Genomic DNA, 20,946 nt, shown 5'->3' on the forward strand with positions numbered 1-20,946 from the left:
TCCCACAACTCAGACCTCTTTGATTTCCAGGTTTAATTAACAATGCTCATTAAATGAATTTTTATTCATTTCTTTTAATATTACCCTGCCACCTGTCTTTAGGAGGCATGGGCTGATCGTTTATTCTAATTTATTTCTGTTAAAGATGGCATTTAAGGGTGGGAGGAGGGATATGAAGAGGTATAGAGGGTTGATCCATTCAAATCTCTTCATCCCCCTCAAATGCTCTTCAAGGACGCTGCTCCTGGAAGTTCTGTATTTATTTTCCACCAGATCCATTTCATTTGCTAGGAAAAATTGGATTGGACATGCTGTATTTTGCAGTTATGTTCCAGTTCATTCTTAATGTCCCTCGCTCGTCTAGTGCGTATAATGTAGAGTCTTTATTCATCTGAAAGAGGTGAAACTGCAAAATCCAGGCAGGAAGGGCTGTGAGTCAGCCTGCACAGGACAGCAGGCGAGCAGGAGGATGGTCCCTTGCAGCAGCTTGGAGGGAAACTGTGTTTCCACCCAAAAATGAGACAGAGCAGAGGAAACCTGCAACACTGACAGACAAAGGGAAGGAAAAACAAAAGGCAGAGCTGTCCCGCTGCCCCTCACGGAACACGCTGGGCAAACTGGGGTCGTGGGAACACATCAGGCTGGGGCAGTGGGCCAGGCCAGCCTGGAGCTGTGGGGCTGTAGGGCTGTGGGGGGCTGTCACCCTCCCCAGCACAGCACAGCAGTGCTCAGGAAGGAGAAAAGAGACCTTGCAACAGACTCTGGGCTTTAGGAAACCCCAGGAGCTACGCTGTCCTGGCACCTTCTCTGGGAGCACAACCAGCACCTCCCCAGCCCTGGGGTCCCGCTCAGCAGCACCCTCAGAGCCCTACAAGAAGCAGAATTGTCCTTGTAAGATGTCCAAGACCCACCTGAATCCTTCACTGCCCCAAGAGCCTCTGTACAGCAGCTGTCTGATGATGAGGGCAAACCAAACCCCTGGGCCTCTCATGGACAGGAGGCACTCGTTAAGCCACCAGTGTGGATGATGAATAATTATTCAATTTTGCTGTCCCGAGGTCCCAGACAGGGCCCAGGACTGTCACACAGGGGGTTGCCAACACACTCTCCCAGCAGCTGCCTGGTTTTGTTACTGGTTCAACCTGGCCAGGACAATTGCTGGCGTCACCTGAGCACAGGAGGCTCAAGCACAGCTCCCTGCTACCTGCTCTTTAGCATCCCTGTTTAAGGACCACAAGTCCAGCTGTGCTTGTGTTTTGCTCTGCCAAACATCCTTTGTGTTTCCTAACAGTGGCATGGTCCTGCTGAGGACCTCAATGCCAGAGCTGCCCCCTCACTCCCCAGCTACAGAGAGCATTCACTGTGAGTCTGGGCAAAGTCTCCATCCCAGGGACCACTTCTTGCATGTGGACCCAAGCCAGAAATCTCTGAAAAACTGGTTTTGTAACAAAGGTCCCAGAGCTCCTTCCCAGGACATCCCCAGCATTGCCACGAGTGTGCAAGGGGCTCAAGGCAGCAACTTCTGCTCTTGAGGGTCAGCAACAAATGTACTGGTGGAGCAGTGTGATGAGAGCACTGAGACTAAAGTATGTGAGCAGAGCTCTTCCCTAGCCAAAGATGAACCAGCTCTTCTCCAGAAGCTCAGCTCCCATCAACACCTCAGGGAAATACAGGCTGCCCCTACTAATTCCCACATCCCCTTCTCAGAAGGAATTTCCTTGCTATGGGTCTGGAGAGCCAGGCAGGGCTTTGGGGAGATCAGGGACCCTGCTGAGGGGTGGGCAGGGAGTGTGGCAGCCCCCTTGTTCCTCAGGCCTCCACTCTCACCACCCCTGCTACATCTCATGGCAGGAGGGAGGGGGCTGCACTGGGTTCTGGCAGCACAGCAGCCAAGTAACAACCTTATGAAATATTTAATTTTATTGCCAGTGCTTTTGGGGTGAGATGAATAAATGCTGTAAGACAATGTATACCATGGTCAGGTTTGCAATGGCATTATGACATTTAAGCTGTCAAAGAGAAATAGAATGTGGATCTGCTCCTCTGGGGCCTTGTCCATTGTGTTGGAGCATAGTGGACAATCATCTTGCTCCTGGAGAGCTTGTCTTGGTGTTGGAAGTGCACTGGGAGATAAAACACAGTTTGCTTTGGGTGTTGCTGGCTGCAATCCCACTCTGTGCTGGGATCTCAAACACTGGCAGAGAGGGGATGTTAGACGATGCCACATCCACCTCTCTGGCACCAGATCATCAGTGCCCATGGATGCCAACTGCCAGGGGCAGAACCTGTGGTTGGGCTTGCAAAGCTCAGGGTGGCTGAGGACACCCTGCAGCCTTTGAAGCCTTGGCCAGGCAGCCAAGGCACCATCTCCCTCGTGTGGGCTGAGCCAGCTGGGCGTGCTGGGGCCTGTGGACTGGCACGCATGGAGCCAGCGGAGATGCCCACGTGGCAGGAGGCTTCCAACAGCTCCAGTGTCCTCCCCTCCTGAACGTGCAGTGCTCACTGTTGTTAGCACTCAGTCTTGGGGAGGCAAAACAGTCTTTTTGGGGGTGCTCTGTCCAAGAATGTTTGGAAAGTGCCCTGGGACAAGAGAGCAGTGATACTGCTCAAGGAGCTCTGCCATCTCCACTGGCATTCAGCCTGGTAACGTCCCAGAGAAAGGTGGGTGTCTCACCCCTTCCACTGTCAGCTCACAGTCAGGAGCTGTGACAGGCTCATGAGGAGCGTGTTTGGTTTCCTGCAAGGAAACATGTACATGACAAGACATCAGGGTCTCTGGGAGGGTCCAGCTCTGGCAGGGCACAGATGGTCCTGCTCACACCTGAGGGGACTTTACACTGAAAAGTGTGAGAATGAGGTGCAGATGCTCCTCTCCAGGCACCTGCTGGTGGCCAAACCCCACTCCCTAAGATGGGGAAGAGTAAAACTGAAGGACTTCCGAGGTTCTTGGTTTGCTCCCAGGCAGCCTCTCAGGGAATTAAAGACCAGCAACCAAAGGCCTCTGTGTTAGGACTATGCTAGTGTTGCAACTGGGGGCCCAGGCTGGACCTCTGGTCAGGTGTTGAAGCTCCAACCACTGCCCATGGGAATGAACCATGGCCAAACCACATCAGCTGCCCACAGCAAGCCCAGCACTGCACTGGGGATAGCAGAACACCCTCCTGGTGATACAGGTCATATCTCTCATTAGCACTAATCAGTGGCTGTCATTAATAGGAAGCCCATGCACCTGACCAGAGGCAAGAGTGTGTACAGGACTGGGAAAGGAAGGTAAAGGCTTTGAGGGTTTGGGTGTTTTTTCTGACACAGCTTTTCCTGCTGGTGTGTCCCTGTGGTGCAGGGATATGTTCCTGGCAGGCTGAGGAGCCTCTCCCAGCCCAGCTCCACAAAGTTCTGCTATTTTCCAAGGCCAGGAGGCTCATTTGCTGGTTTGGCTCGCACTGCTCTGCTGGCAGCACCTGCCTTTGTTCCAACTTGCGCTGGCTGCTCAGGGCTGAGCTGAAAAGATCTGAAGATACTTTCCCTGAGCAGCAGCCTCCTCTCCAGTTGTGTAACGCACTTGCTTTAATAAAGCAGTGAGCCAAAAACACAGTGTAAAGCAGGAATGCACCCAGAGCCAGCCCTCCTTTTGAGGCAGCTTCGTGCTTGATTTTTCCCTTGATCAGACGATTCCACAGCCCCCTCCAATGAGTTGTGATCAACGCCTCGGGCTGGCAGCACAGCCGGTCCCGGCGAGGCAGCAGCTCCCAGAGAACTCCTCGGCTGACACCTGGTGGAAAAGCGGGAGCAGGGAGCGCCGCTCGGCTGAGCCTCAGCAGGCACCCTGTGCAGCTGCTCCCTCTGGGAAATACCCTCGGGATAACGCAGAACTGCAGGGCCGGTGCTACAACGGGTTTACTCCATTGTACATGTGGCCTTTCTCTTCTGTAAAGCAAGATGTTCTTTGGTCTGCAGGGAATCAGCAAGGGGGAATTTACTCATTTTGGCTTTCACACCCTACACGGAGCAGAGGCAGACTGAATCCTTCACCTTGCAAGAGTGGAAATCTCTCCCTGTACATCCCATCCCGGCAGCGAGAGGGAGCAAATAGAAAATCCCATGGATGTACTCTGTGCAGGTGTTTTGTGGGGCAAAACAGGCAAAGCAAGTGGTGCTGGGAAAGTTTTCTAGGTGTGAACTTGGGATGATGGTACCAGTGGAGGATATGAACTGGGGAATCATCCAGCAGCACAGCATCTTCAAGTCACAAGGAGTTATCCCCAGTGCTATCAGTAAATAATAAAGCTTTTCCCATTCCTTCTTCAGCATTCTATGTATAGTTACTAATATATGCAGGACTCAGAAAATAAGGTGAAAACCTGCAGGGCTTACTGTGACAAAACTGTGACCATATTAACTGGAGAAGCAAGCATCCTGTCAGGGCCCAGGGCAGAAAGAAATCCCAGCACTGAGAAGTTTGAAAAACAAACTGTCACAATGTCTTTAATAACAAAACAGGCTATTTTTACAGAGAAATCCTCACAACAGGTCGAGCAAGGGCATAGTGAAACGTTCTGAGGCAGCAGCAGTTCTGCACGCTGATGTGAACAGTGCTGATCACGCTGGGCACTGCTGCATCACTCCAGTTTTGTAAAGTTTGGTCATTTAAATGGTTTTTTTTGTGCCCATCTGGCAGCAAAGAGCAGGGCAGAAGTGCTGAACAGACCTTGTGCAGGTGTCTGGCTTCATTTCCCACCTTGAGTGCTGCTGGCTCCTCCCTGCTCAGCCAGACACTGTTCCAGAGCTGCCATTCCATACAGATTAGCCCACTCCGTGCCGTGGTGGGACAGGATCACATCCCTGCACTGCTCGCTGGCTCTGGCCAGCTCCACCAGCACGGCCTGGAAAGCGGCGACGAGCTCAAAATCCACAGAGGCTGGAGCGACGTGGGACAGCAACTGCGCGAGTCCCTGCAGCCAGCACGCCTGGAGAGCGGCGCGCGGCAGCCAGGGGAGAAGCGGGACGCAGCCAGCCAAGGCCTGCATTCCCAGGAACCAGAGCTCACGGATGTCATCCCAGGCGCTCACGTAGGCGGGTGACACGGCCACGGCCAGGCCATCGCTGCTGGGGTCTGCCTGGGCCGTGTGGGCCTGGGAGAGGAAGCGAATGGCAGCTCCAAAAAACTCCATGGCAGACTGTGTTCCCTGAAGGGCTGGAAGAAAAAGGAAATGGATGTTACAATGCAGAGTTTGCTCACCCAGAGAAAGGCCCTGTGGTGGGGCTGTGCGGAGCAGAATATCTTCCTGCCCTAGAAATCTCTTCATCCCAGTACATCAGCCTGCTGAATGTTTCATGTATTCCTTGCTCCTGAACATTTTTGGTTTATCACTTTTCCAATGACAAACCGGACCAGTTTCCCTTCTATTTGCTGTCTCCAGCCCAATTTCCCAGCTCCTGGTCTCTGCCCACAAAGCACAACGTGGGCTTTGCCAATGGGAACTTCCTTTACCTGCTGACCCCGCGAGGATCCTGGCCATCATCAGGCCCAAAGTGGCAACGTTTGCTGCCAGAACCAGGTGATGCTTCTGGGGCAGCAGAAGTGGAAGAGACTTCAGCAACACATCCATCAAGGAGGAAAAGGTTTTGTCATGCCTAGAGAGAAAATAAACCCTTTTTGACACGTCTCCTGAGCAGAGCCAGAAGCACCTGAGAATGTCAAGGTTAAACACAGCACCAAAAATATAATGAAATTGGGGTTGAAAAAGGAACATCCCTTTTCAGCATAGCACGTTAATAGATCCTCCAGCTTGATGCACAAGGCACCCTTTCTTCCCACTGCCAACCCCAGAGCCAGCTCCCACAGCCCTGTTACCTGACCAGGTCTGGAGCAGTCACAACCAGGTTAAGGAAAACCCCACACATGGTCTGGAGACTCATTTCAGTGCTCGTCAGGGGTGCTGGGGCTGTGGACTCAGAGGTCAGGACCTCCCACTGCTGCAGGAAGTACTCACACAGCAGTGCTGGTGCCCCTTCGGCGATGAGGATGTCCCGGGGCCTGTCCTCTGCTGTCAAATGGCAAAAGCCAGGCAGCAGAAATCTGGAAGGGGAAAGAAACTGGGAGCATGAGGTAGAATGGGTCCAATCCCTGCATTTACATCCATCTCAGGGGAGAAAGCCCCATGGAAGTGGCATGGCAGGGAGAATGAAAACAGAAAAAAATATTTGAGCAGGTTTGTGCTAAAATGCAACAAATGTGTGCTTAAAATGCTCACCTCAGAGCATCCTGGGGTAAGGCAGAGCCCTCTGTGCTGACCTGCTCTGCCTGGGGAAGAGTCACAGCTGGGCTGCCCGCCTTGAAAAGCTTCCTGGCATAATCAACCAGGAAAGGCAAGAGGTCACAGATTTCCTGCTTGAGGGAGGATGTCTCTTCGGCCATCCAGGCTCCAAGGACTCGAACAGAGGCAAAGATGAAAGGATCTTGCAGGTCCTCCCGTTTAACCTGCACAAAGAAAGCAAAGTGACACATTATTGTCACTATACATCAACTACCACAGTCCTGGAAATCACAGTGGGTCAAGAGGGAGAGTTTGCTCCACACAGAGCCACCCCCACAACCTGCTCTTTGTTAAAAGCCCTGCATTACCTGTCTCAAGTAGAATATTACAGCTCCAAATGCCTCCTCCATAATCCTCATGAGCTGCACTTTCTGCACATTTTCTAGCAGAGGTTTCTCTTCCCTCAGGCACTCCTGGATCCCCATCTCCATAAGGACATAGCAGGCTGTCACCACTTCCTTCTTCCCCTCCACCTCCATGGGATCTGGCTCCTCCAGGGTCAGGCGGACCTCCACACAAGCCAAGTTCACCAGCAGGGCCAGGAACTTGCTGCCAGCACTCCCTGCTGGGATCCACTCAGCCCCACAGGCCTGCACGAGGCTGGCCGCGAGCTTCAGAGCGGGGTCCCGCTGCGACTGGCTGAGTTTGCTGCCCAAAACGTCAGCCAGCCCTTTGTAAAGTCTGCAGAGGCACTCAGAGCCCTGAGAGCTCTCTGTGAGAGGAGGTGACAGGGGGATGAAGTGAGGCAGAACCTCACACAGCTCAAATTTGGTCATGTCTTCAGCCTTGAGGAAGTCATTGGAGAGCTTGCTGAGCACAGCCAGGAGCTGTGGAGCATGTCTCTGCCAGCACTTGGCCTCTGCTATGGCCAACAGCCCCATAAGCAGTGTGAGGGCACGCTCAGAGCCGTGACCACCATTCAGGTAGGCCTGGCACAGGGCAGACACTGTCCCTTTGGTCACCAACTCCCTGGGGCCCCTGGCCGTGGCCAGGACAGCGCTGAGGCACTGGTACACATCATCGACCATGGATGCGCTGTCCGGGTCGCAGGGGGACAGCAGGACGTCATTGAAGGTCGGGATTTTGTTCAGGATCTGGGAGTGCCCAGCTAGCTCCGGGTCGGTGCAGAAACAGGCCAGCAGGGTGAGGCCGAGGGCACGGAAGGTGTGCGGGGGGCAGCCGGCTGGGGGCTGCTGGGAGATCAGCAGGCGGGTCGGGAATGTGAATCCGATCGCGTCGAAGATCTGGCGGCGGGTCTTGGCATCCACCTCTCCGGCTCGGACTGCTTTGGTCACCTACGAGGCAAAACAGGAGCGAGCGTGAGCATAGCAAAAGGATTTGGTACATGCACAGGATGGAACTGCTGCAAATCAGAAACCAAAACAACTTTATTTAGTGCAGGGAAGTACGCACTGAGGTGGCACTTGGTCCAAGTGCTAATCCAGAGGTTTACCACGGTGTTCCAAGACTGTGGAAGCACTGACCGACCCTCATCACACCCAGGTCAAGGCCAGGTTCCCTTGCTTTGCTGAAGGGAAACCCAAAGCTCTGAAGCAGCTTGTTCTGAGCTCCCAATCCCCACGTCCCCCGGGCACTCCCGTGTCCAGCAGGGTGTTTGGCCTCCCCTTTGCCCTCTCTTGAGGCCATCCCGCACTTCCTTACCAGGAGCAGCGCTGCGAACTGCTCGCTGTCGTTCCTCGCACCTCTGAGCACACCGAGGCACCGCTTCAGCGTGGCGTGCCTGTCCCCGGACTCCGAGGCCATGGCCGGGAAGCGCGGCTGAAGGACTAGAGGGGAACACGGGCAGCCTTTCCTCGGCCGCTTCCCACACGGCTCCGGCCGCTTCCCTCACAGCTACGACCCCTTCCCTCACGGCTCCGGCTCCGGCTCCGGCTCCGGCCCCTTCCCTCACGGCTCCGGCCCTGTCCCTCACGGCTACGACCCCTTCCCTCACGGCCCCGGCCGCTTCCCACACGGCCCCGGCCGCTTCCCTCACGGCCCCGGCCGCTTCCCTCACGGCCCCGGCCGCTTCCCTCACGGCCCCGGCCCTGTCCCTCACGGCTCCGGCCGCCTCCCTCACGGCTACGACCCCTTCCCTCACGACTCCGGCCCCTTCCCTCACGACTCCGGCCCCTTCCCTCACGGCCCCGGCCCCTTCCCTCAGGGCGCCCCGCCTGCGGGCGCACACCGCCCGCCCCGCCTGCCCCTCCAGCCAATCCGCTCGCCGCCTCCGCGCCGCCGGCCAACCGCGTGCCGCCTTGTTGGGCGGTGCCCGAAGCCGCCGCCTCCGCGCGGAACTGTGGGCAAATCACCTGTGGCTGCGCGGCCTCCGCGCCCGCCCCGCCCGGTGCGACCGGGACCGGCGGGGGAGCGAGCGGCGGGGACCCGCGGCTCCGCAAGCCCTGACACCGCCCGCACGGCCGGACCCAGCCCTGCTGCCGGGAGGCGGCGGTTCAGCTTCCGGGTGAGCGTGCCGCCGCCATGGCCGCGGGGCAGGAGGCCGCGGTGCCCCCGGGCCCGCCGCGCTGGAGCCCCGGCCGTGCCCGGCGCTCGGTGCCCGCCTGAGCTCGCCGAGGAGCCGCTGAGGAGCCGCCGAGCCTCGCCATGCTCCCTTGGTACGTACGCGCCGGCGGCACGGGGCGCTGCCGCCTCCCGCGGGGCTCGGGCCCGGCCCCGGGGGCTCCGTGCCGGGCGCTCCGGCCGGGCAGCTGCGGGCACCGGCGGTCTGGGGCGGCGGAAAGTTTCCTCAAGGACCTGTTGGCTGAGCGGGCGCGTGTTTCCATCCTCCCCCTTGAAGTTTTCCTCCCGTGGCTGTACCCGCTCTGCTGCGGACGGTTGAGTGTAATTTCTCGAGGTGTAACAAGCTCTGAGTGCTTGAGGAGCGCTGGTGGATGTGGCTGTGACAGCATTCCCTGTGACAGCATTCCCTGTGACAGCATTCCCTGTGACAGCATTCCCTTTGGATTCTTCAGAACTGGCCTATTTAATGCCGTTTAGTGCCTAATGATGCTTTCATTGCTCCCTTAAAACACATACTATTTATTACCTGTGAAATAATTAATGTTCTCCTACCGCATCACCCAGAGATAATTTGCATTCAGTTAGCACATGGGGCTGTTAAATAGCCTTTGGCATGAGAAAGGCAGAGAAGTTTGGTGATCCCTGCCCTGTGGGGCAAAACCAGAAGCAAACCAGGGCGTTAGCTCCCAGTTTCCCAGCGTTGCTGTGCTCTGTTTCCCTGTTTCTGGCTGGCACCAGCCAGCACGGCCGTGCCTGTGATGCCATCGCCGGGCAGATGTGCAGGGGTTGTCAGTGCCTGCGTTATCCTCGTGCTGCTGCTGGGTGTCCAGTCCTCAGGCATATTTGAAACTGGAATTTCCCAAATGCCTGGTTGGAAACCAGTGGACAGCTACTGTGATATCAGATGAAAAATGGGGTCTGGAGGAGAAAACCACAAGGGAAAGGCTCTCTGCACTCAGCACTGGGAGCTGTGCCACTACAGACTTCATTTTGGTATCAGGCATTGATAGTTCCTTAGCAACAGCTGGACTAATCGCAGCTGATAAGACATTCCTTTTCCTCCACAAATGCTCTGTTCACTTTGCACTCTCGCTGGATCTATGCAGGAGCATTTCAATTGTCACTGGATGTTTTGTGTTTCATACCCTACGTGTTTCTAGAGCCCTGCTGCTGCCCACAAAGGCCATGGAGAAGAGGTTGGAAGCCAAGCCCAGCATCAGCACCCGGTTCCTGTCCCGATACTGCCTGGGAAAAGCTGTGAGGGAGCTGGGAATTCTGCAGCTGTTCTACCTGTGCACTTGCCTGTGTGCCTCGTGCTCCTCTGCAGGTGACTCTTCTCTTCTCTCTGGGACTGTGTGTATGGATTTTTATGGTCTTTATCCCTCTTACTTGTTTAAAATTCTCTGACAGAAAAGTGAAATGATTTACTGGTGGACATTGTAGGGTTGGTTTATTATTGGTTTCCTTTTTAATTGTTTTTTTAACTGAGAAACCAAAGCAGTTGTTTTTTTCAAACCAAACAAAGCACCACCCTTAGCAGTTACTAAATGAGCTCTCAGAAGTGTAGCTTGTGTCTCAGAGAGAGCTCTTTCTGACCTTAATTTTTGACAAAAGGGACAAGTGATAATCTGGAAAATAATTTAATTTAAGGAAAGCAACTTGGAAAGGCAGGAATGTTTTTTAGCCCTAAGATGTTTAATGCTCTTCCCAAGAGCAGTGTGTCAGAAGTCTTTATTTACCTACAGGCAATGGTTATGTTTGTTTTTTTAATTTCCTGTTCAAACTTGAGCAACCAACCTCCTGCTCAAGTAAATAACCAAGGCAGTGGCTTGGATGGAAGTTTTCCTCTAATGGATTGTGTGATGTTTGGTTTGGGAAGGGGGTTGGTTTGCTTTGTTTCCCATTTATGTGGACTTGTTCTCCAGGCAGCTGCAGCCTCCCTGTTGTGTTACCGGACCTTCCTGGACAGTTCCCAGTGGCAGATTTGATTAAGCTAATGAGCTGTGTGATCTTAATCAGCTAATTTAGACCCTGGAAAAACATGTTTGTATTCCTGGTCCTAGCAAAGGGTTCTGTGTTTGAATGATGAGTGTTTCCTTGTCAACTGAGCTTCCTGCCTACATTTCCTGGCTTTAGTAATTTCTTGGAAGTTTAGAGTTAGAGCTCCTATGAGACTCCTCGAGGGTGTTCTAGACCGTGTTGGTTTGTTTAAAGGCTGCTCTGCTTGGGAGAGTTAAAGCCAGGACTCATAGACTTGTTGAAGTTGGAACAGTACAGGTCTGACATCATCAAGTCCCACAGTTAAATGAGTGAAGAGTCCATTAAATTAAGGCTTTTACGTGTGCAGAAATAAATATAATTACATGGGCATAGTTACTCTGATGTGGACATTTTTTCCATTGCAGATTTTTTGTTATTTTGGGCTTGTTTGTGAAGCTGAGGAGGAGTTATGGCTGCCTAGAAATGAGCGTGGTCATGTGGAGTTATGCAAGGGGGACTGTGTTGACATAACTGACTGACTGACTGTGTGGCAGGTTTAAAAAGTCCATAGAGTCAAGTCTTTAATCATTAATCTGCTATCAGGCAGGATTAACTGCCTGGGCAAGTCTGTAAACCTGAAGTTATTAATAGAAGCTGTTCCTGTGTGTTCCATTCCCCTGCTGCTCAGCAAAGCTGTGAGCTGCATCCCTGGGACAGGAACTCCTGAGTTCCTGGGAAGAGCAGTTTTCTCCTCTGATGTGACAAAACCAGTATGGAAAAGTGACTAAGCACACCCACTGTGCAGGTGTCTTGTGACTTGTGTGCTGCTGAGCTTAGGAGGGAACTCATCTTCAGGAATGTTCCTGCTTTCCACAGATGAATGCAAGTGTAGATTCTGTTTTCTCCCAGGGCACGTAGAGTTGTCTGAATGTTTGGTGCCCACCAAAGGCCATGGAATTTGAAAATGCAAAGTGAAAATCAGTATGTGAAAATTCACATCTGGCGTGCTGGGAGTTGCCTGTTCACTTCTGTCATTCCTGAGAGTTATCTGAGTTTTAAGCTGTCCATGTACAGCAATTCAGAAGAACATACTGGCTAATTTCAAATAAATATTTCCCAAGTGGCCCTTAACAGAGTTCTGGAAATGAAATGTAGCCAAAATATTATTCAAATCTTGTTTTAGCAGTGTGTTAAAAGAGAAGCAGAATGCTCTCAGCATGGTAGTGTTGTGTCATCCAGGCTAAGTCGTGGCTCTGACATGCTGAGGAGATGTTTCTGGGGATCCAGGCTTTACATTTGAGATGAATAAATATAATACCTGTGTTATGTAGTGATTTGTCACAAGGGATATCTTTCCTGGGAGCATTTTTAGATGTGCCCCATTCCGTTTGTGCTCCAGTTCTAAGCCTGATACTAGAAACTGCTGCTGAATTTCACTGCTTCCATATCAAGCCTTAATTTGAGTGGTATGTGTGAGCCAGGCCTGACACATGACGAGAGATGGATGAGCAGTGGTGGAGGAGGAGGAGGAGGAAGGATTTTAGGAATGTAGGAAGCAGCACATTTCCCTCATGCACAGCAACAGTGATTCACCTTTGACAGAAAGGGAATTTTACAGGCAAAATGTAAATCTGAGTGGATGAGATCCTGTTGAAATTCACAGGAATGGTGTAATTCTTCGATTTGTTATTGTTTCTCCAAGTCTGGAGAGAGTGTGTGTGCATACACATGGGTTTGGTGTGTACACACGTTCCATATTCTGTTCTAATTCCAGCCCCATCAGGTTGGTGCCAGGAGCTTGTCCCTGCCTGTGGCTGTGACAGTGGTGCCAAGGACTGGCAGTCCAGGCATTTCAGGTGTGATGAGGTTGGTTGTTGCCCTGGGCACACAGATTCCCTGTCTGCTCTCTGTCCAAGGAAGTGCTGTGTATTGATGAGGTGTGATGAGGGTGCTGAGATTTTTAAAGGTGCTGATGTCAACTTTTCTTGCTGTAGAACATCTGCAGAGTTTCTTTTACACATTTCATTGCTCGAGTGAGAAGCTTCTCCCCCTTCTGCACAGAGGTGGATTCAGGCACTTACAGGGAGCTCTGTCCCCCATGACTTGGTCACTAAACTCAAGTTCATTCTCAATCTGGATATTGTAATTTAAATTCAGACTTTATTTTAATGGAGAAAAATGTTTCCAGTTTGTGTTGTGTTCAAGAACTTCATTATTGACAGGGAGGGAGCCAGATCTGGAGCATATTCTCCAGCTGCACAACCTCCCAGTCCAGCAACACTGTTTGTAAAGTAATCTTCCAATGACCTATTATTGCTTGGATGCTGAACACAGCACAGTGTAACAGTCCCATAGGTCATTAGGCTATTTTTAGGGAGTCCTTAATCTGCAGAGCTCTGAATTTTGGAAGCCTTTAATCCATTGATCCTTGCAAGCACTCAAAATTTTCATGCTAAGAAAAAAAGAATCTATATGCAAAACAGTTGCTGCTTTACTGCAGAGCTGAGACCTTAAGTGATTTGACTCTTAACTGAAATTATGTCAAATGTTTGAGGATTTTTAATGAAAAACACTATGGCAGGGTGGGTGGCAAGGCTTTGCCTTGCAGAACTCTTTTCTAGAAACTGTTAAAAACTTCCTAAGTGGAGCAGATTCAGTCAGAATAAGCAACTGATGTCAAATATCAGCATGGAAGAGTTAAAAATGCCTCTGTACTGTTCACCAAGCCAGTGCCACTGTTTGAAGTGTTTTCTTTCTAAGCAGACTACTATGGGCAGAGAGGCAAGGCCATAACTGGCTAGAGTAAAGAACTCTGTTTGGGATTTCTGGGTCCAGCTGCTCAGTGTGGGCATTATGGGCTCCTCTGAAACAGGACCATTTCTGTCTTCACTTCTGCTTCTCCATCCCTGTTGGAAAGGGTGGTGGTGGCTTAGGTAGGAGGAGCAGATTGTTCCTTAAAATCTTGTGTAAGTACTGGAGAGTGAGGCTAGGTAGAGATTCTGAGAAGTCAGATTTACTTTCCTGTGTCTCTCTCCTGCATTATTCCTGTGCCCCAAATTCATCTTAACAATAGTGATGAGATCTATTATCCACTGCTTTGAAGGAATGAGAATTGTCTGTTTATCTCCCTGAAGGTTAGTTGTAGTCAGGTGGGGGTTGACCTCTTTCACCAGGCAGCAACTGACAGAACAAGAGGACACAGTCTCAAGCTGCGTCAAGGGAAATATAGGTTGGATATTAGGAAAAAGTTTTTTACAGAAAGGGTGATAAAGTACTGGAACGGACTGCCTGGAGAGGTGGTGGAATCACCGTCCCTGGATGTGTTTAAAAAAAGACTGGATATGGCACTCGATGCCATGATCTAGTTGAGGTGCTAGGGCATGGGTTGGACTCGATGATCTTGAAGGTCTCTTTCAACCCAGACATTCTGTGAATTTCTGTGAATTTCTGTGAATTTCTGTGAATTTCTGTGAATTTCTGTGAATTTCTGTGAATTTCTGTGAATTTCTGTGAATTTCTGTGAATTTCTGTGAATTTCTGTGAATTTCTGTGAATTTCTGTGAATTTCTGTGAATTTCTGTGAATCTTCCCTTCTTTTTCCCAGATGAAAACTGGAATGGATCTAAATGCGAGCTGGGGAGGATCCTGCTTGGCGGCCGTTTGAGATCGTGGGCAGGTCACCATTTGCAGCTTCTGGAAGGGTTCCATACTCTGAGCTCCTGTCAGACCACTTGCTGCCAGCACCCCACCTGTGATGCCTTTTGGTTCTTGGAAAATATGTGCATCCAGGTGAACTGCACCATGCCTGGCACATGTCAGGCCAACAAGACTGGCTTTTCAGATTCTGTTTTGGTGTTTTTAAAGAAATCAAAAAGCACAGAGCACTTGTTAAACTTCCATATGGAAGGTGACATGAAGACTTGGAGTCACAAGTGGTTGGACTGGGACATCCCTGTCCAGAGGAAGAAAAGACTGCGGAGATCATTCCAGAAGTGGAAGTTGGCAGGTAACAGGGTGCAGCTCCTGAGAAGGGATCTGCCAGAGAACTCCAGAAGCAGCAGAAGCAAAACAGAACGCTTGAAGGATCAGGTCCTGAGGCACTTAGTGGCAGACAGAGCTGCTTCTGAGAAGGAAAAACAAAAGCAAGACTTGCTGAAAAATGGACAGAATCCAAGAGAACTGAACCCCAGAAGCCCACTCCCTCCTAAGGGCAATAATGTGAACAGGTCACAGGATGGCGACTTGCCCCAGGTAAGTGGGTGCTGGGGCTGGGTTGGAGCTGTCTGGAGCAGCTGCTCTCCTCCTCAGTCTGGCTTTAGGTTGATTTTTTGACTTGGAACTGCCCAGTGATGGGATACCTTTTCAGGTTACCAGTTTTCAGCCTCCTATCAACAAGGCACCACCAGCGGTTTGGGGGTTTGTTTGGGTTTTGGGGTAGGTTTTTCCCCCCCTTTTCTTAATTGGGATAAACTTAAGTGGGAAGGTGAGGCAGGACGGAGTCTATGATAATGCTTATACTCTGTATAATCACACAGTGTGCTTGCCAGATGAGAAGGAAAGGTGACATGTCAGTGGGAATTGTCTGGGAGCTGAAAACTGTTACCTGTGAAAGTACCTGTTCAGATCCACACAATAAAAAAAAGCTGCTTTAATTTAAATGCTGAATCAAGGCAGTTTAAATACATTATTTTATAGAGTCATGCAGAGAGCTCACAGTGTACTTCAATGTCAATCTGCTTGCTTGAGTTGGCATCTTAATTCCAAATCTTCTCTTTTTTGAAGAGTGCTCCAGTTTTTCAAATCCTCCAAAGCTTACCTTGGCACTGGGTGAATGAAATCAGTTTAGTCTCTTCTCCAAATACATGCAGTGTTAAGCCAGTACATCATGATGTTACAGAGAATTTGGCACATTTGAATTGTTAAGTGATGTTTGTATTTTTAAGTCTGCAAATGATTTTTCGAGCCTTATCTCAAAAATGCTTGTGCATTCCTGATGGTGAAATATAATTTTACTTTGTTAAACTGCTCCTGAAATAGCTTTTGCCATGTTTCAGGGATTTGGCTTTGTACAAAACTGGTGCCTCTGGTTCTGGAAATGCTGAAGTTTTCAAATCCTGGTTGCAGGTAGGGCTGTGACTGCCTGAGCCACCACCCTGGAGCAGGATGTGGCGAGCAGCCAAGGGACGCTGCCGAAAGCTCCCGGGCAGCCTGGGTGACATGTGAAACCAGGCACTAAAACTTGACAAATGTTTGATTTTCCAGACCCCCCCACCCCCCAGCATTTGAGGCTGACTTGAGCTCAGATTTCTCTCTCCCCTGCAATGCTGCAGCATTTCCACCCTCCCTGTTCTTTCTTCCTCCTAGCAGTTGAGCTGAGCATGGTGACCCCATTCTCTCAGCTGTCACACGTGTGAGGAGATGTCTTTGCAGCCACTCTGAAATGTCTTCTCTTGCTCTTGGGGAGCAGTTTTTACCTCTCCCTGCTTGTTCTTTTTGCAGTTTTGCTTTCCAGGTTATCCTGCTATTACTGTCCAATGTGTGTCTAGTAAACTGGTTGCAAATATTAAATTACACTGATTAATCAGCTTCTGAATGTTACTGAACATGCAGGATTTCCCATCTTTAGGAAGTGCTCCCATTGTCATTAATGTGCACTGTTGGATGTGTGCTGGGGAAAGGTTTTTACTCTCCTTGATGATTTTTGCTAATGACAAAGTCCATGTCTGTTAATGAAATGCAAGTTCATAAAAATAAAAACGTTTTACTAAAATATGCTGACGTGATGGAATTCCTGGCATTTGCATTTTTGAGGTTTAGGATGGAGTTTTTGAGGAGAAGGAAGAATTAAAATATCCACCTGGGCTAATTCTGGGATTATTGAACCATCCAGCTTTACCTGCAAAATGCAAAGCCAGCTCTGCAGCTGTCCTTGCACTTCAAATCCAGGAGCAGTTTAATGTGAGCCAAGAATACAACACTGGGGACTGTGTTCTTGGGACATGGGCAGACCTTCCAGGAGGGAGGTATTCCAAGCTGGGTTAGTTATGGACCAAAATAAAGTTACACCCATGCTGAAATCACTAGAATTTCTCCTGGGCTACATTTGGCCTAAACCATGGAGCACATGGCTGGGTGTTTAATGCTGTTCTTTAGGAAGGGTTGGAAGATGGGGACAGTACTGGCTGTTCATACCTGAGAGCATCAAACATCTGAAGTAGGAAAGAATATTTGAAATCAAAGAGCTTTTTCTTCTTTGCTGCTGCTGAGCATTGAATGTATGGAAGTCAAATCTTCTCCTTTGGTCTTGCAAGCTCAGAGAGAAGGAAAATGATAGTTTTGGGAAAACATTGCCTCTCTGGGTTTTAATTTTCGTCTTGCAGTTCTGATGGCTCCACAAACATCTGCAATGGCATTTGCTAATGTGCAGTGAGCATTAATTTCTGGTTTTACTGTATCCATGCTATGGAACAAGCATAAACCACAGTGCATCCTGCTTATCAGCCCTTAACTAAGGGAGATTGGTACTTTTTCATTAAAGGGAGTGACATTTTCCAGGCACCAGGTTTTTTCTGTCTCGTTGTAAAATTCCTTGTCAATTTTAAAATACAGCCACACGTTTAATAGCCAGTCAGGAGAAGCATTTGAGTGCAGCACTGCTGATGAGCAGGGCTGCTGCAGCACTGCAGCAGCTCTGCAGGCAGACTGGGAAAGGCTGGAGCAGGAGTGTTGCAACAGAGCCAGAGAACTCATTCCTGCCCTCACATCAAGCCCACTGTTTGGCTAGTGCTGTCACACTTCCTGCAAGCTTTTCATCCACAAGGAATGAGGAAATGTCTCTCTTTACCACCAGCACTAACTCAGTAAGGGTTTGTGACATTACCTACATTTTAGGGTCTTCACAGATATGCAGATACTGCAGACAGCAAGGACACCATCTAAGCTGAAAAGAGCCCATTTTGTAAATTCAGACCAGGCCTATTTAAATTAAGAGAAAATTCCAGAACAGAGGTGTTTTTCTCTCAAATAACTTTGGCTTAGTGTGGATTCTCATGCACAGGGCTGCTCTAGTCCCTCTAACAGACATGGGACTCTCAGACAAGGACACTGGGTTATTTGTCTCAGGCCAAAGGCATTTAGGGGTGGAATCAAAATTGTCTGAGGCTCCTGTGTTGACTCAGGCCAATGTGTCACTCCTCTCTATTTTCTAAGCTAATAAGATAGGACAGCTGGCAAACTTCTAGTCTCCTTGTCACTTATCCCCAAGAATGAAATAATCTGTTCTTTGCTTATAGAATTCAGAGTTATGGAGCAAAGATAAGAAATGTCTCAGCTTGCAAGCATTAGAGGCATTTTTGACTGTTGTGTTGCCCCAGGCAAAGCTTATCTAATTCCAGCTCTCCACAGACATTTGGCTGTCAATTCATCCTGAAGATTTTTGGAAGGAAGAGGATCTCTTAACTTTAAAGTGGGTTTTTTTTGGGAATTAAAAATGAGTCAAGAAAGCATTCAGCTCACTAGAAATACTGCCAAGCAAAGTGGGGACTCTGCTGTGGCCAGCAGGTGAATGCGAATCTGTGTATTGTTTGTGACTCTTGTTCTTGTGACCCTTTTGAGTTGATTCTTCAGAAGTAAAAAGTGGCTTCCCATAGTGGTAGGAAGTCATGGGAACATTCTGCTCCTGTGCCTTTCCTAAAGAGTCTGTCTCACTTGAGTTTCTGCCTGGCTGTTCCCCTCTTTCTCCTGCCAGCATTTCAAACTTTATCTTGAGGAATGGGAGTCAGTACCCTTTGCATTTGTCAGTGAGTGGAAGATGATACAGCTTGGGACATCCAGCTGTCCTGAGGCCACTGAGGAAGAGCAGCATGCCAGATTTTTCCTGCATGGATTCCAAAGAATCCATACTTTTGTTTAAGTAAGCCCATTAGCAAGTAACCAAATAAAGGAAGACAGCTTATATCTGTAACACTAACAAATAGTGTTTGATTCTTTGGTACATAAAGCTCAGATGTTAATCAAACAATTGTTTTACATTCTGTGAGCAAAGTGAGCTATGGTGAGAGGAAATTATTTGCCCAAGGCTGAAACAAAACCTTGCAGAGATGCCCTCAGTGCCTTCACTGCTGCTCCTGGCTTGGCTGGTTGTTCAGTGTGGGCAGCACAGCTTTATTTTTACAACCAACATTTAGTGTTTTCTAAAGCCCAGCCCATTTACTGACAAGGATGTTGCCCACCATGGTCTGGAGTGTTTTCCCAGTTCCTGTTTCCTGAACTGAATGCCAACAGCGTGGTCTAAAAGCTTGAGTATATTTTCCCCAATAAGAGCTTTTAATCACTCCTCTAATGGGGAGTAGTGGTGGGAAATCCAGCTCCAAAGCACTTTCTGAGTCAAAGATGGTAAATTGCTCCATTTTGAATATTTAGCAGATGTTCTCAAAATAGAGTTAGCTAAAAAAAAAAATGTGCTACACACATGGACTTCACCGTGGAGGATGAATTGTCAGGAGTGTGGCCTGGCAGGCTAGGAACTGGAATGGGGCTAGGTAAAAGGAATTTTCTGATAAAAGAAAGGAAATTGTTCCTGCCACTCTGATTATTTTCAATCAAGTGGCTCATCCTGTGTGGATGTGAGTACTCTTTGTGCCCTCCAGCTCCTCTCCCTGCCCCAGCAGCATCTCCTGGGGCAGGCACACAGGGAGCTCTTCACCTTGCTTTGAAGAGTGATTCCAAAATAAATTTCCTCTTGCTGTAACAATTCAGTTGTTACATAAAAATGCCACTGCAATTCTCCTGCTTCATGTTGGCCAATTGCATGGCTTCAGGAAAAGGAAATCACAGCCAGAGTAAATGAGCCCCAGTTTGTAGTCCCTGTCTTCAGGGGCTGTCTGATCCCACCTTTCTGTTCTTTTTTCTCCACTCACTGCAGTTTTGAACCTGGATCTTCTCTTATATTTGCCATATCAACAGCCTTGGTACTTAAATGCTGTAGCTAAATCTGGTGTTAACTGGTGTTCGGCTGGGGTAGAAATGGCCTGTCTGCTGTGGAGGAAGAACATGGAGAAACACTTCAGAAGAGAGAAGGGGAAGCTGTAAAAATTCCTGCTTCTGGAAAAACAAACCGGGGATTTTTCAGCCTCTCTAATTGTGGAGGAGGAGAAAGGCAACTTAAAACTGCCATTCAGTGTTCAGGTCAAACTCAGACAACTTCTTCCTTTACAGATCCACACAGGAACATCTGCACCAGAATCATCCCTGCTGGCTACGTTCTCCAGCCCTGTGGCACTGGACTTGACAGCTCCAGGGAAGACTGAGGAGCCTGGGCAGCCTGATGATGCCCATCCTCAGTTTCCCACAGCCAGCCCCGTGCCTGTGAAAAGCACAGCAAAGGCACAGGCAGCAACTTCTGTACCCAGTGGAGTCCCCACAAACAGCAGTGTTCCTACAGCCCAGAGCAGCACTGCTGCAGCCCCAAGCACTGCTGCCACCACCCCAGGTGAGGACTTGCAGGGCTCCAGCAAATGTCACCTGCTCAGGCTTTTTCAAGCCACAGCAGTGTGGAAAAATAGGAGATAATTATGGTACCTTGGAGAAAATACTGAGGCATCTGTGTCAGCACACTTGCTGTCAGATCTGAGTAACTCTCGAGGTCTGGAATGGGACTTGAGCATCATAAATCTGCATGTGACCATTGCATGTGAGGACAGCTGGGAATTAACGGGGATATCTTAATTCCCAAAGTGAAGGCTGAGATGTGATGCAGGGCAGAGTCCTGGGAAGTGTTTTTCCAGTAGCCTTGGCATGCTGCTATCCATCAAATCCAGCAGAAACCTTAATGTGTGCTCAAAGAAGGGTGTAACTGATTATTTTCTGTCCCTGAAGTGTCACTGCACAGTTCAGCCGTGGAGAACAGTGTACTTGGCTGTTAGCCCAAAGCGTTGCTTTGCAGCATGATGATGTTTCTGTTCACACTGGTATTTCCTAAAACAGACTGTTGAAAATGCATAAAGGCCAAAATGCCCTTTGGCAGCTCTGTTCCCTCAGCCAGGCTGTCAGTTCTCCCTGTAGGGATGGCTACGCACAGGGAATGGCGTGTACTGCTCGTGGGCTGTCTCAGAATTCACTTTATCCAGTGTGC

General features: G+C 49.7%; 2 protein-coding genes across 2 annotated transcripts in view; one reads left to right on the top strand and one right to left on the bottom strand.

The window, feature by feature from the left end:
* Positions 1–4,455: 4,455 nt before the first annotated feature.
* NCDN (neurochondrin) lies at positions 4,456–8,224 on the bottom strand. Its single transcript, XM_068172516.1, has 6 exons — positions 7,977–8,224; positions 6,623–7,609; positions 6,252–6,478; positions 5,852–6,076; positions 5,489–5,631; positions 4,456–5,191 (listed from the first exon to the last, which is right to left on the bottom strand). The coding sequence occupies exons 1-6, from the start codon at positions 8,076–8,078 to the stop codon at positions 4,725–4,727; spliced, it is 2,151 nt and encodes a 716-aa protein (XP_068028617.1). The 5' UTR covers positions 8,079–8,224; the 3' UTR covers positions 4,456–4,724.
* A 379-nt stretch (positions 8,225–8,603) lies between these two features.
* KIAA0319L (KIAA0319 like) overlaps positions 8,604–20,946 on the top strand; it is a 30,605-nt gene continuing 18,262 nt past the window's right edge. Inside the window, exons 1-4 of the mRNA XM_068172510.1 lie at positions 8,604–8,929; positions 9,995–10,161; positions 14,419–15,065; positions 20,031–20,304. Of these exons, the coding sequence (XP_068028611.1) occupies positions 10,020–10,161; positions 14,419–15,065; positions 20,031–20,304 (1,063 nt within the window). The 5' untranslated portion in view covers positions 8,604–8,929; positions 9,995–10,019. The remainder of the gene's footprint in view (positions 8,930–9,994; positions 10,162–14,418; positions 15,066–20,030; positions 20,305–20,946) is intronic.

Source organism: Anomalospiza imberbis, chromosome 25 (assembly GCF_031753505.1).
Source record: "Anomalospiza imberbis isolate Cuckoo-Finch-1a 21T00152 chromosome 25, ASM3175350v1, whole genome shotgun sequence".
Classification (NCBI taxonomy): Eukaryota; Metazoa; Chordata; class Aves; order Passeriformes; family Viduidae; genus Anomalospiza; species Anomalospiza imberbis.

Excerpts from the sequence above, each read along its gene's own strand:
- NCDN (XM_068172516.1), bottom strand. The coding sequence starts at position 8,078 with ATGGCCTCGGAGTCCGGGGACAGGCACGCCACGCTGAAGCGGTGCCTC. Across the intron at positions 6,479-6,622 it reads TAATATTCTACTTGAGACAG|GTTAAACGGGAGGACCTGCA; the intron begins GTAATGCAGGGC and ends TTCTTTGTGCAG. Across the intron at positions 5,192-5,488 it reads GATCCTCGCGGGGTCAGCAG|CCCTTCAGGGAACACAGTCT; the intron begins GTAAAGGAAGTT and ends TTTTTCTTCCAG.